We start from the raw sequence: 15,797 nt of genomic DNA, 5'->3' as shown, positions 1-15,797 counted from the left end.
GTACTCAAAATCTCAACACCGATGGCACATTCACACTGCTCTGTGAGTACTACATTGTACATACGTCTGGGGTGTTCTGTTCGCTTCTGTTGTTGCCACTGCTGATAATTGTTGTTGTTCACCGACGAGTTAAAGAGCTATTCGTCCGCATGTGTGATATCGTCTGCTCAAACAACGCAGTCGCTGCAATCGATGATCAACAACACGTTATGTTAAGAGACAGACTAGGAGGAGCGATCATTCGTCGTCGACCCGCCAAACAGGCATAACGTCGTCAACAGCCAGAGACCGGAGCGTGGCGCGATCGCTTGAGAAAATATCTACGTTTTTCTCTTAGTGTTTGGTATTTTGTTTATATTTTTCTACCCTTGCGTGTTATATTAACGCCAAATTGATAATTAACAGTTAACAAGCGCGCGTTCAACGTCTGCGTGTGCAACAAAACAACATTGAATGTCAAATTAGTGTCACATAAGAGCAAGACAATATTTGTTGAAGTCAATAGAAGATTTTTGCTGTTGTTAAATTCAAATGCCGGTTGATGGGACAAAGCCCATATAAAATGCTATTTAAAAAATATCCACCACACAACATAAAATCAATTTAAAATAAACCAACCAAGCACCTCACTGCTCCACACATTTTGTGCTGTAATGAAGTGAACGACACGCATCAGACGCGTGATCAGTGCCTGTGTAGATAAAGAAAAGTCAAAAGAAAAATCGGTGAAAAAGAAATAATAATAAAATGGTGCTCCTCAGTTAGCGACTCTACACTACACTACACTCTTGTGATAATACATATTAATAAAAAAAAATAAAAGAAAACCAGTTCCTGTAAAGTCAAACAACTACTGCTCTTTGCCGCCGCCCTTGCCTAGGAATTTCATTTTTCTATGCACCACCAAAGTTCGTGTAACCCAGAATACCAAGCAACCAGTCAAAGTTGTCATTGCTTCAATGCACCTTGAGGTTAGTATCAAAAAAATTGCCTAATAAAAGGTATCTGGCGCTACAATTGATCTCCCTTGAACTGGTTTGTCCCCCAAAATACACACCAATTAGCACAATTATTATTACAATGAACATTAGGTTGGATAGCACCTAGATAGATAGATAAATTTACAAACTTTACTAGATAACTTTAGAAAAAAAAAAACCGAAACTAACAACTCTTATTAATATTTACGGCCGTATTCACAAACCTCAATGAAACCTTAGAATAGGTTTATTTGACAGTTCCATAAAGGAAATCTGTCAAATAAACCTATTTCAAGTGTACATTAAGTTTTGTGAATATCGATGTTATAGTTTAGACCGGAGATTATTTTTGTAAGTTTTTTCGTAGCAAAACTCCATACAAAACGAAAGTTTGTAAACATATAAATAATAGATGTACAAGCATACATATTGATAACAAATATTCTTACATACTACTATTTACTAATAATAACTAATGGTTTATTGCAATGTAATATTTCTTTCGAATATATCTCGCTTTTTGGATAGGTCTTCCAAGTTAATCTATTGTAGTAATTAGTTTTGAATTGATTTGAATTAAATTATTCCTAAAATATTTTTACAAAACGACTAACTGATGACGTCAGTAGTTCGAAGAAATCAGGAAGTCGGTAGCTTTTTGCAAAAGTTTTTGGTTATTTCATTTTAAATGAAAGCGGAACAATACATTTGATGTTTACATCACAAAACAATATACTTTAAAAATCCTGTATTATCACCGTAATTTGTATTTTATATTGACCTTCTACTACCACATACCAAAACTCAGCAAAATCGGTCAGACTTATAGGGCTCCAAAAATCCAACCGACGTTGTAATATGTCATACCGAACAAGAAATCCTAACACCCTACCCTAAATGTGCTATATTCAGCTCCTTAATGTTCCCATTTGGCATCTAAAATGACTTCCCCATCTAGCATCTTACGTACTTATCAGCCCGATATAGCACCTTATCAATGTCAATGATTCCATGGTCTAAGGAGCTCTTCAGCTCCAACATCAAGTTCTGAGATGTCTTTCTCCACCTGATCTTTCCTTCAATGTTTTGGTCTTCCCTGTGGGGTCATCCAGGAATGTCGATCCAAATGTCAAATTTGATTCAAACATGCCCAACGTTATAAGCATTATAAGATATGGGCAAATAACACGCTCTTCGTCTTAAATGCATTGTATTTTAACGTTGATCAACACAAACAAATAAATAAGTAATTTTAATTACAAGTAAATATTTCTCGGAGTTTATGATTGTGGTGCTTTAATTTAATTTCTTAGAAAGTTTTTCATTCCACAATGTTTAATCATTAGTAAATATGATGCGTTCTTCCTCTTTTAGACATTGTCATTCAGATTGAATGATGAGACCATATGTTTTCTTTTGTACACGCTTTCTAACATGTGTCATTTAAAAGCCGCACCAAATAGACGGGCATACGGAAAACCACTTAGTTGGCATGTTTTTTTTTTTCTCCATACAAAATAAGCGAGAAAATCAGCTTATTCGCTAAATAAAACAAACCTAAAGTTTAACTATGTCTGTGCCAATAGGTGCCGCTTTGAACACCACCTCTAGATAGAAGAAAGTCTGTATGAACTATATGCCATCATACAGACTTTTTTCTATCTAGAGGTGATGTTCAAAGCGGCACCTATTGGCCATTATTCATCTATTGTAGATATTAAAACTGCTGTGAGTTGTTTTATTTATGGTGTTTTCGAAGTAAATAAAGTGGTTGCCCCATTGAAGTTTCCAGTTTTCAATGTTTTTGGGTTTTAGCTCTTTTTAATGCCAACCCATTTAAGAAGAAACTTGCTCACTTTGATCACTTCATGATGTCGATATCAATGGCATAGATGTGCAGCATGTGTTGTTTTTTGAATAGTGCGTTATTTCTATCCACATCAGTACTCCTTACAGCCTTCTCTAGCAGAATATTGAAAAGACCCCACGATGGGCTGTAAATCCTTATCTGAAACCCGAAACCACATGGGTAAAAAGTATTAAATTTAACACAAGAAATATGTACAGATAAAAAGAAAAACATATATTTTATACGCTCTTTTTAAATGTTCATGCAACAGATTCTTTGTTACGTTTTATGAAACCTGATCTTTGCATTTCCATCTTAAGTCTGTGTAACTGATTTTTCGACTTGATTTCACAGAGTGCCAGAAGACGCAGTCCATAAGTTTACTTCTGCGGGTAATACCTCAGCTGAAGCTGCAATTGCACGATCAGACATGTCATATGACCTGTGACTTTCTTCATTCATAAGACTTGTCTTATGTGCGTCCGATACGAATAGAGCGGATATATTGTACTTTTTTTATAGACATGTATATGTATGTTTCATGCAATAAAAGCTCGATTTAATCGACAAAAAATTATTCCAAGATCCTTTGTCATACTAAATTTTGCTAACGTATCACACGATCTATACAACTTTCAAAATTGCTATATTTGAAATTAGCTATGATAAGTCCTACTGCTCAATACTTTACCTTTACCGGATCCAAAAGATGGCTTGTTTGTGCATCACAGCTGCACTGAGGACGACACCATCTGATGCACTGAATTTAATGCTACATCTTATGCCTCTGGACATTGTGGCTACCCAAATTGCAACGACCACTGCCGTGAGGTTAAGGGAGCTTCTCATTGGTCATGTGGCGGCTACGAACACTGTGTTATCCTTAATACAATATCCAATGTTCAAGGCAGTGTGAATTACTACACCCTTCCTGAGCCGCTTTTTGATAAAAACTACTGTACCACTATTCCTGATAGAACCGATTGGAACTACGATATCCCTGGTAACAGAAGTTATATACGGATGGTTCCAAACTACTCTACTCTGTACTCTAAAGATCTAGAACTGGTCATATCGAAGAGGTTACCCGACCACTGCAGTGTGTATCAAGCAGAGATCCTTGCAATTAAGGGAGTGGTGGAATGGCTAAGATATAATGTGATTACGACGATTGACATAAATACCTTCTCAGACAGCCAGCCAGCCATTAAATCCCTGGAGAACGTATTTCTGAACACAAAAACCACCCTCGACTACCGCAGATCTCTCAACGAGATGGTTGAATAGTTCAAAATTCACCTGATCTGGGTGCCGGGCCATAGAGATATCTCAGGAAATTGTAAAGCGAACGAGCTTGCGAGACTAGGAACTACATTACACACTCCAGGGACACTGTAATCTGTGGGTATGCCTCTAGTCACATGTAAACTAAGTTTCCAGGACCAGGCCCGAAGAGCAACGAATGATAGATAGTCACAAAGAGGAGGCTGTGAGCATTCCAAAACTATGTGGCCTCATCTAGACTTGAAGAGGTCTACTGCGTTGCTATCATTGGCTAGAACAGACGTCTCAGTCATTGTGTCCTTCATGACAGTTCACTGTCTAATCGGAAAACATGCTGACAGACTGAAGGTTGCCAGCAACGACTTTTGCAGCAGCTGTAGGGACATCGAGGAAGAAGAGACTATAGAACACCTTCTGTGTGTGTTTCCCGTACTAGCAGTAAGAAGGAGTTCTCACCTCTCTGATTTAACTTCCAAGTGAGTCTGATGGCAGACTGCCACTTAAACCTAACCATGATAATCTCCACACATTTGTTGTGTAAGGGCAACTTTATACTTTGTTAACTAATTTTTTTTGTACTTTGTTAACTAATTACCATTAGGGAATCCACTATTATGTCTTAGGCCATAATAAAGGCTTTAGTTTCAGAACCCTGAGCCTTGCATCTAAAGAAATCTCCTTATATTACTTTATTAGTATTTTTCAGAGAATTTTTCTTTTCTAATGCACACTTTTCATGTAGTCCTAGCATAGCTTTACTTAAAGGTGATTTCAAACTATTGTATTTGCAAACAGGTTGGAAGAGATTTCAGCTAATTTGGTATAATAAGGTGAACATCCTATAGATTGGTTTCGAATTAGGCCTTATCTTTTCGGGTCAATTTAAACGCTCCAATTTATTCACATAATTCAAGACCATATGCAAATATATTTATTTATGTATGTCGTTAATTATATTTGATAATATAACAAGGCATTCCTACTATGCAGTTTAATTAGCAATTAACAAAACGCTTTTGCTTTCGCACTTTGTTTACACTCTGTTTAATTTTTGTTTTTGTCGTTCATAAGGAATTTCATTTTAATTGTTGTTTTCTCTCTTTTTGGTATGGTTTTCTTTACAGGCGAAAATATTTTTCCTCTAAAGAAGCAACAAAACACAAACTAAGCAAAAGAGAAAACAAAACATTCTCCTCTGAACTGTGATTAGCCAACAAAGCAATTTTATAGCCGTCTTCCTAAACGTACCTACCTTTAATTTGAAAAAGGTTGTATGTTTCAGCGTGTGTGTGTGTGTGTGTGTGTGTGTGTGTATGTATGCTGATTGTTTTGAGTGAGTGCTGAGGGTGATAAGTAATCTTTAGCCCAAAGGCAATAATAACATCACAAGTCAAATACCGAAACTAATGATCCAGCTTATTGTGTGACAATTATCATCGGTGTGACCGTACGACCTGTACTGCGCTGTGCTGCCTGCCTGCTTGGACTTAGGCTAATTTGTCCGAAGCGAAGAGAATTTACGTCGTATACTGCTACCATATCAAGCTAAGGCATCACCATGATTTCCCACAGTCCACCCATCTTTAGCCATAGTCCGCCTGTCAGTTTCCTAGCAGACTTCATGAATAATCGTCAGAGTTTAAAGTAAGTAAAACAAATTGCAATTTCAATGCAAAATGTATGTAAATTAAAGTAATTAAAAGTGTATCCTTTAGACTTGCGATAAACGAAAATTCCAAAAATGTCACAATGACTCGTGAGTGTGAGTGTGAGTGAAAGTTAAAAAATATGTACGTGCAATTATTTGGTAGGTTATATTATTTTAGCACAAACGTGCATTTATAACAAAATATTTCATTGTTTTTAACTTAGCAACCAATTATCTTATCAAGATAACTCACATGAAATCAATTTAATTTTGAATGCCCCAAAAATATGTGTCAACTTTAAAGTGTATTTGTTATTTGTGCACAAAAAATTGTTTACGAAAAATAGGTTTAAGCAAGGAATTTAGTAAAGGGTTTAACATGGCAAATGTTAGTACTGTCAACAAACAATCCTCTTAAAGCATACTATTCTTGGCTTAGCACAGGAGTTATTACTCAAAGAATTAAAGTGCATGTAGGTAGACCAGAAGGGAAAAGTTTAAAAGCGATAACAGAAAAGTTGACAATTTTGCAATGTTCAGTAGGCACTTTTAACGACATCATTAAAATCAGCTGTTTTCGTTAACGAATAGAAAATAGTCAAATAAACGATGGAAACTATTCGATGTTAAGTTTAACGAAAGAAATAAAGACAACTACAGTTGAACCTCGATTATCTGGTTATCGAGTTAATAGAGGTTTTCTTCCTAAATTTCATTGTTAATTCATTCTTGATTTCTCTAAATACCATACAAAGTTTATATAGATTCATAATTACTTATGCAAGCAATGTTGTTTGCTTTTGCTCGTGTATTCTTTGTTTTGGGATCTCGTATTCTTTGCTTTGGTTAGCCATATGTATTATGGCATTAGTTAAGATAGCTCAGGATGTTATATCATCATCGCACTCCATCTACTTTGAGAGGTCATAATTTGGATGTCCTGGCGTTATAATAATATATGAATAGCAGCATAGTTCGCCCTTCGTTATCTTGGGACCGGAGGTTGTTCCAAACATTACGTTATGCATTGTCCCAAGCAGCTTTCCACAAAATGTCTGCATATTCAAAGTCTTGGCGAAATCATGTCTGCTGTGTGAAGCCATACATTTTTGTATGGTTTATTTAGGGTGTTTGAAGCTTCGGATTGCCCCTTGATCCATAGGGTGAATTAAGCATATGGAATTGGTTGGAAGAAACGTTACTGTAACTTTTTCAGATATCAGAACATGTACATGTGGCAATGTTTACACATATAAAAAAAGCAAAAGCACTTTGCACTCCTCATCGAAGCCAATGTTTTGTAGATGTTGTTTTACTTCAGGCATTTTTTTAAACGATCTGTGGATTAATTTCAAGAGTCATATTTTTTAAAATAGTTTTCTTCTTGTTTATTAAATCGCTTAAAGTTTGTTTCTATACATCATATTTTTTCGGATATCAAACGACGGGACACGGCGCTTTTACTGTGTTCTTCTATCTGTTATAATTTTTCCTTATTAAAAGAACTTTACGTTCAATTTTTACTCTTTTGTTTTTGGAGCCTTTTTGGGACAAACATCTTGAACTGTCAGCTTTCAACTACAGACATAATATAATTTAACTCACAAAAAAAGGGGAATCCCAGAATTGTGCATCCAAAAATCATGTGTATGGTGCACGGATAATAGAGGCAAGCAAGGTTAATAGAGGGAGCATTATTGAATTACGAATGATAGATCTAGACCACGGTTAATCGAGGTCCAAACCAAAAGCACAGCATGCCGCTTAACAGAGGTAACCGGTTCATAGAGTTAGTTCCGGATAATTGAGGTTCAACTGTTTTTACATCGCCTTAAGCGTTTATTTTTTTCTTATCTTTTTTTTTTTTTTTTCTTCTTAAAACATTTCCGATACGTTTGCACAATCCATTAATAAGCATGGAAGCGTTCTTTTTGTAATATAAAAATAAAAATTAATTGGAATTGATAACACTTTTCTTAGGTTAGGTTAGATTGAAAAAGAGGGTGCGGATATTAATCCGCCCATGCCACTATGGACATACACGTAAGCGTCCTTGCTGGCATTGGGCGGATTAATATTCCCTTTTCTTAAATAATTGCATAGATAAAGAATTTTAACTTCGTAAGAAATTTCTTAGAATCTAAAAGAAATTGTTGTCGATGCACATACGGAACATTCTTTGAATACCACCGAGTAAGAAGCAGGTGATGCTGGGGCTGACCATAAGATTAAACAAGTAAAAACGCGCAAAATTGACAAAAATTTCGACTTCCACGGGCTCAAGATGTCTAAGCGGTTTATATGGGAGCTATATAAGTTTGTAGACCGATTTCAACCGTCCTTAACACGGCTGTTGTAAGTCGTAACACAACACTACATGCACAATTTTAGCGCTAAATCCGCGAAATATTACAGCTTCCACAGGCTTAAGATATCAAACCATCCTTTGCCCAAGGATATTTTTGTATATAGTGTTGGACACCGGTTTATATCGGAGCTGTATAGAATTCTGAACCAATATGGCCCATTTGCAATCCCCAATGATCCACATCAATAAGAAGTATTTTTATTTATTTATATATTTGGAACACTATACACAACAATTGCTCATGCGAAACAAACATAAGTGTCTATTGAGTGATCAATGATAAGGGACCTCTTTTTTATAGCCGAGTCCGAACGGCGTGCCGCAGAGCGACACCTCTTTGGGGAGAAGTTTCTACATGGCAAAGTACCTCCCAAATGTCGCCAGCATTAGGAGGGTATAACCACAGATGAATAATTTTCTGATGTTCCTGTCAGGATGCGAACCCAGGCGTTCAGCGTCATAGTCGGACATGGTAACCTCTGCGCTACAGTGGCCTCATCATTGAGCTTTACATTGAATCGGACGGCACTCATCGATTTGTGAGAAGTTTGCCCCAGTTCTTTAATGGTATGTTCATGGGAAAATTTGCATTTCCATTTGAATTTTTGTCTATTGTGTGCAAAATATTGGGTCTTTTGCAGTTCTCTGCTCTAGAAGCACAATACACACCCGATTTGGCTGAAATTTTGCAAAATTACTTCTCCTATGACATTTAACATACGTGCCGAATATGGTCATATATAAACCGATCTACCAATTTTACTTGTTGCGCCCCTATAGGACACAATTCTTTTTTGATTTGCCGGACATTTTGCACAATGACATCTACTATGCTCTCCAGCATCCAAGCCAAGTATAGCCTAATCGGTATATAACCTGATAAAGCTCTATCTATTATCCTTTGTTTGCCTATAAAGAGAAACCGGGCAAAGAACTTGACAAATGCAATTTATTTGACGTATTATTATTTTTACCAGCTCAAAAGCATTCCAATTAGCAAATTCTGTCCAATCAAGCTGGACTAAAAGTCCTGGATAATGCTATAACGCCTTGGTCAATAGCAGAGTTCCTTTGAAAAATACTTTCTATTCTATTGGTCATGTTAACCGATTGAGAAGGCAAATTCATAAGCATGCACTAAACTCTCTTTTCCCACTTAAATCATAGCCGCCTCATTACTTTAGTCAGGACATTGCCGAATATAAATACATGGGTTCTTCAGGCCCCGTTGGTATCATTTTTAAATATTATACCTACGCAAAGAGGATTGAAATAACAGAGAAATTTATGTGCTCTCAAAATTTAACAGCAAATGTCAAGCTTATAGGTTTGGGTAATTATTTTATTTTTCTTCAAAGCAAGAAGCTCTGCCACAAAATTAAAAAAAAAATCAAATTTACAGCAACAACAAAAGAAATAAGAGAAATAAAGATACACATATTGGAAGCTATGAGTGCAGTCATCCTATATAGGTGCATTACGCCATCGTTTCCTTCACGGGAAAGGAAATAATGCATATTTAGAAAATGCAAAGGACGCAAACTGCATGCCTTTAGAGCAGAATTCTGCTACGTCAATTAGGTAGACCTCTTAAAGTTTAGATTAGGCCACATAATCTTGAAGCATTCACAGCCGCCAATTCGTAACCATCTTTCACCCGCTGTCCTTCCGGCCTTATCACGAAGAATAAGCTTGCAAGTCGCTACGGGCCAGGTAGTATGGTATGCGATAACAATAATAAAGAAGACTATGGACTCCCAATAGCCTGGGTATACCTAAATAACATAACTTATAACTCATATTTTTAATTTTAAAAACCATGAACCAAGAAGTCATTGTGTAATATTTCAGTTCATTCGGATAAGAATTGCGCCATGTAGGGGCTCAAAAAGTATAATCGGGAGACCGGTTTAAATGGGAGCTGTATTAAGCTATTGATCGATTCAGACCATATTGGACACGTATGTTGAAGGTCATGAGAGGAGCGGTTGTACAAAATTTCTGCCAAATCAGATGAGAATTGCGCCCTCTAGAGGCTCAAGAAGTCAAGATCCCAGATCGGTTTATGTGGCAGGTTATGTATCAATTTGCGCCATGCTTAGCAAAGTTGTTGGAAGTCATAACAAAACACCTTATGCAAAAAAATCGGATGAGACTAACGCCCTCTGGAGGCTCAAGAAATCAATATCCAAGATCGGTTTATATGGCAGCTATACCGGGTTATGAACCGATTTAATCATACTTAGCACACTTGTTGGAAGTGATACCTAAACACCAGTGCAAAATTTCAATCAAATAGGACGAGAATTGCGCCATCTAGAGGTGAAAGAAGTCAATACCCACGATCGGTTTATATAGCAGCTTTATCAAAACATGGACCCATTTGGCCCAACCGGCCTGCACTAATACAAGTGGCTAGCTTTACTCCTTCGAAAATTAGCGTGCTTTCGACAGCCAGACAGATGAACATGGCTAGATCAACTTAAAATGTCATGACGACCACCAATATATATATTTATGGGGTCTTAGACGCATATTTCGAGATGTTACAAACAGAATGACGAAGTTATTATTCCCCCATCCTATGGGGGAGGGCATAAAAAAGTGCAATGTACTTTTCTTTAAAACTGATCCGTTCTTGTTTGCATTTTTACTGCATTTAAGAAATTTCGTTTATTTTTTTATTTTATTTTTTTTTATTGTCATTTTATTTTATCCAAAATATATTAACAAACAATTTTACTTCGAGTTTTTTGCCTGTTTGTGTTTACTTAGAATTTTTTATCTTAACAAAAATGACTTTTTGTTAAACAAATGTTTAAGAAATTCGGCGGCGGCTTATCTAAATACAATTTATAGTATTGTCTTCGTTTGCTGCTGCTATTCTTAAGTACTTTTGTTAAAAAAAAGAATCCATTCAAATGCAACCACAAATTTATGTGATCGTTCACACGCCATGGCTTCAAGCAACAAATATTAACTACTTAAAAAAATCTGATTTATTTATTTAATATTTTTTGGAAATTTCCAATTGACCTTATTTTAAGGTAATTGATAGTGTTCGCTCAACCATTGTTTGTAACGAGAAGATTTATTTCCATTTGAATAATTTGACAATTGAAAATCGTGCATGCTTCCATACTACGCATACATACATATATAGGTGTACATATAAAGAAATGGAACATGTGTGTGTGTATATTGTGTGTATGTATTTTGCGAATTTAAATTTATTTCATTAAATAACTAAATGAATGTCAATTGAATTGGTATCTTGATTTCAAATGTATTATTATTAGCTTTTTCAATTGAATGATCAGCCTTTCTGGCATTATATTACTTCCAATTTTTTTGATCCGAAGTAAGTAAACGGTTGAAGTTATGTTCAGTATGTAAACATTTCAAATGGTGAATATGGACATATTCAGTATGCACAATTTTTTAAATAATAACAAGTAAAAGCGTGCTGAGTTCGGCATGTTGGAGGTCACGCATGACACGTATGTTGAAGGTCATGGGAGAAGCTGTTGTACTAAATTTCAGCCAAATCGGATAATAATTACGCCCTCTGGCGGCTCAAGAAATCAAGATCCCAGATCGGTTTAAATGGCAGCTATATCAGGTTATGGACCGATTTGAAACATATTAGGCAAAATTTCAGCCAAATCGGATAAGAATTGTGCCCTCTAGTGGCTCAAGAAGTCAAGAACCGAGATCGGTTTATATGGCAGCTATATAAGGTTATGGAATGAATTCAACCATACTCAGCACAGTTGTTGGAAGTAATAATAAAACACCTCATGCAAAATTTTAACCAAATCGGATAAGAATTGTGCTTTCTAGTGGCTCAAAAAGTCAAGACCCAAGATCGGTTTATATGGCAGCTATGCCAAAACATGGACTGATATAGCCCATTTACAATCCCGTCCGACCTACACAAATAAGAAGTATTTGTGAAAAATTTCAAGTGGCTAGCTTTACTCCTTCGAAAGTTAGCGTGCTTTCCACAGACAAACGGACGGACGGACGGACACGGCTAGTTCGACTTAAAATGTCATGACGAACAAGAATATATATAAATACTTTATGGTGTCTTAGTCGAATATTTCGAGGAGTTACAAACAGAATGACGAAATCAGTATACCACCATCCTATGATAGGGGGTATAAAAGGAATATAAGTGAATTCTGCACATACTTAAACACACAAAAAATTTAATATAAATTAAAGACAAAGCCAAAGCCAAATAAGTAAAACTTCAAAATACTTGCGGACAAAAACTTTCTGCTTTACAAATAACCCATTTTTCTCAAAACTAACTCACAATTTCTGTTTTTTAGATATAATGCGCCACCGTGGCACAGAGGTTAGTATGTCCGCCTGTGACGCCGAGTTCCTGGGTTCCAATCCCGGCGTGAACATCAGAAAATTTTTCAGTAGTAGTTTTCCTCTAACTAATTTTCCTCCTGCCATGTTAAAACTTCCCTGCAAAGTGGAGTCGCTATGCGACACGCCGTTAGGACTCGGCAAAAAGAGGCCCCTTATCACAGAGCTTCAACATTAATCGGACGGCACTCATTGATATGAGAGAAGTTTCTCATGTTCCTTAATGGAATGTTCATGGGAACTTTAGTGAGTAGTATTTTTAAATAAGTCATCTTAAATGTTTAATGTAAACTTTGAAAGACACATCTACTTTTAATACTTTTCTGAACTTCAATTTCCTTTCAAGAATATCCGAAAAAGGTTTCAGATAAGTCAATCTCTTTATTCTGCTAACAGTCAATCTCTGGTGAACAACGCATTTGAATTTCTTCATATGTCTCCATTCCTTCTAAAATGATATGACCGCAAATAAAGTTAATATTGTACAAATATACCTCATGTTTGTATGGGTCATCGGTAAATATAGCTACTAATTCCAAATTTTGATTCAAAATATATTCATCGACTTGTTTTCGTTTTATTTTATTCAGTTGCTAAGGCTCACAATCGTAAATACTTTCCCCCATATGGCCCAGATATTATTCTCGAAATCAGTTGACTCGTTACTGACGTACCAAAAACAAAAACAAAATCATCATTGCAAAAATAAGAAAATCATCATTTTCATTCTTAAGAAAATATAAATATTTTTCGCAATGATGATGAGCACATCCACTGTCATTACTAGCACAAGATTGTATGTGGGAGAGACAACTACGAACAAGTAAAAGCGTGCTAAGTTCGGCCGGGTCGAATCTTATATACCCTCCACCATGGATAGCATATGTCGAGTTCTTTGCGCGGTATCTCTTTATAGGCAAACAAAGAATAATGAATAAGAACTGTTATGCTATTGGAGCTATATCAAGTTGTAGTCCGATTCGGACCATAAATGAATGCCGAACATTGAAGAAGTCATTGTGTAATATTTCAGTTCATTCGAGAAGCAAAATCGGAAGATCGGTTTATATGGGAGCTGTATCAAGCTATAGATCGATTCAGACCATATTTAACATGGATAATAACTGCGCCCTCTAGAGGCTCAAGAAGTCAAGATCCCAGATGGGTTCATATGGCAGCTATATCAGGTTATGTTTTTGTGCCATACTTAGCGCAGTAGTTGAAAGTCATAGCAAAACACCTCATGCAACATTTCAACCAAATCGGATAAGAATTGCGCACTCTAAAAGCTGAAGAAGTCAAGACCCAAGATCGGTTTATATGGTTGCTATATCAAAACATGGTCCCATTTGGCCCATTTACAATCCCAACCGACCTACACTAATAGAAAGTATTTGTGCAAAATTTCAAGCGCCTAGCTTTACTCCTTCGGAAGTAAGCGTGCTTTCGACAGACAGACGGACGGACGGACGGACATGGCTAGATCGACTTAAAATGTCATGACGATCAAGAATATATTGGGTTGCCCAAATAGTAATTGCGGATTTTTTAAAAGAAAGTAAATGCATTTTTAATAAAACTTAGAATGAACTTTAATCAAATATACTTTTTTTACACTTTTTTTCTAAAGCAATCTAAAAGTAACAACTGATAACTGACAGGAGAAAGAATGCAATTACAGAGTCACAAGCTGTGAAAAAATTTGTCAACGCCGACTATATGAAAAATCCGCAATTACTTTTTGGGCAACCCAATATATACTTTATGGGGTCCTAGACGCATATTTCGAGGTACTACAAACAGAATGACGAAATTAGTAGACTCCCATCCTATGGTGAAGGGTATAAAAATGGCAAATTCGCTGTACAAGAATATTGCCTTGATCTTGAGACAATGTTTTCTTTTTCATTTAAGAATTCTTGTACGCAATGCTGACGCTGTTTTAGCAAAAAATTTGGAAATAAAATGTTTTATTTCCGAAAAATATTAAAATAATTTGTATTTAACAACAACAGTGTTGTTCAACCAACTGCACACGACATTGAAAGGCAAATAATGTAAAGTATTGTTCTCAGCGAAGGTCACATTTATTTAATTGTATTTATTTTGATCAATATGGTTTGCTATAAATATAAGTATGTCGAGGAATATTTGTGTGGTTATTGCTTTAATCGAAAAGACCTAAATACATATAATCTCAGAGAACATCAAGAAAATATAGAATATACAGGCGTTCAATTATTGTTAATTATTTTTCCACTTATTTAAATGTCACCGTTTGCAGGATCAATCCAAATCGTAAGAAAAATGGTACAAAATTTTCAAAAATTATAGTTAACGTAACGGGTTTTTAATAGTGGCTTAGTTTAGCCCCCTTAAGGTATATCCCTGCGATCTGATAACAACAATTTACGATATTTTTTTTGCTTTGTTAAATATTCGAAAAAATTCATATATTTTCAGTTTGTTAATATATGAACCTTGGGTCAGAAAGTAAGGTATTGTATATATTTGGGTTGGATGTTGATAATGAACTAACAGTTGATAATCAATCATTAAAATGTTTCGTTTTTCTCTAATGATCGTAAGAATGTCAATCTCATGTAACAAGAGGATTCTACTACAAATAACTTTGGATGGATGTTTAATATGTTTTAATAGGATCGCATAACGACCTGTAGGGCAGTATTCATGTTAATCGTATTAAAGACTGAAATTCCACAATAAGGCCAACCTAATTGTGTGTTCAAAAATTTATTAATTTTGGCACTTAGCAACCAACCAAGAGAACAGTACAAACATGAATAGAACAGCAAGAACCAGAACTCAATTGCAATTAATTTTTTCGAATTAGTAGAGATTTGGACATAAGAGTGAGTCAATTATTTGAGATTTCCAAGCAAAATCAATATTCAGTAACTTTTGGTAAAAGTGATGTTGTTTTGTGAAAAACAAATTATTTTGTATTTATATGATGACTTGAGAACTTTGATTTCAAAAAATTAGTTTGTACAAAACCATGCATATTTCCAAGTTTTGGAAAAATGCATTCCAAAAGAAGACTACATGCTATATACTTTTGCGGTCATTAGACTTATGTTTTTGTTTTTTGCCTTTGCCTTTCCTATGGCTCAGTAACCTGTTCGATACATAGTTGTTTTGTTTGCTCATTCTTAACTCTTATGATAGAAGACTTTGATGAACATTTTTAACAAAGTTCGCAGAAATACAAATTTAGGCAATAGATAAGTAGTGGGTTCTTAGATAAGAGTATGAGCACAA

At 35.6% G+C, this 15,797-nt stretch overlaps 1 protein-coding gene across 3 annotated transcripts in view; it reads left to right on the top strand.

Moving 5' to 3' along the window:
- The first annotated feature begins 218 nt into the window (after positions 1-218).
- LOC106093545 (protein phosphatase 1 regulatory subunit 3C) overlaps positions 219-15,797 on the top strand; it is a 56,720-nt gene continuing 41,141 nt past the window's right edge. Inside the window, exons 1-2 of one of the 3 annotated variants that reach the window (XM_013260610.2) lie at positions 221-971; positions 5,238-5,757. In XM_013260610.2, the coding sequence (XP_013116064.1) occupies positions 5,672-5,757 (86 nt within the window). In that variant the 5' untranslated portion in view covers positions 221-971; positions 5,238-5,671. Of the gene's footprint in view, positions 972-5,237; positions 5,758-5,829; positions 5,921-15,797 lie in introns of those variants that run through there. The other 2 variants (XM_013260611.2, XM_059363536.1) reach the window with 2 other exon arrangements.

The sequence above is a fragment of the Stomoxys calcitrans genome, chromosome 1 (genome assembly GCF_963082655.1).
Source record: "Stomoxys calcitrans chromosome 1, idStoCalc2.1, whole genome shotgun sequence".
NCBI lineage: Eukaryota > Metazoa > Arthropoda > Insecta > Diptera > Muscidae > Stomoxys > Stomoxys calcitrans.
The sequence above is the reverse complement of the archived record's forward strand: the minus strand, read 5'-3'. Positions and strand labels throughout refer to the sequence as shown.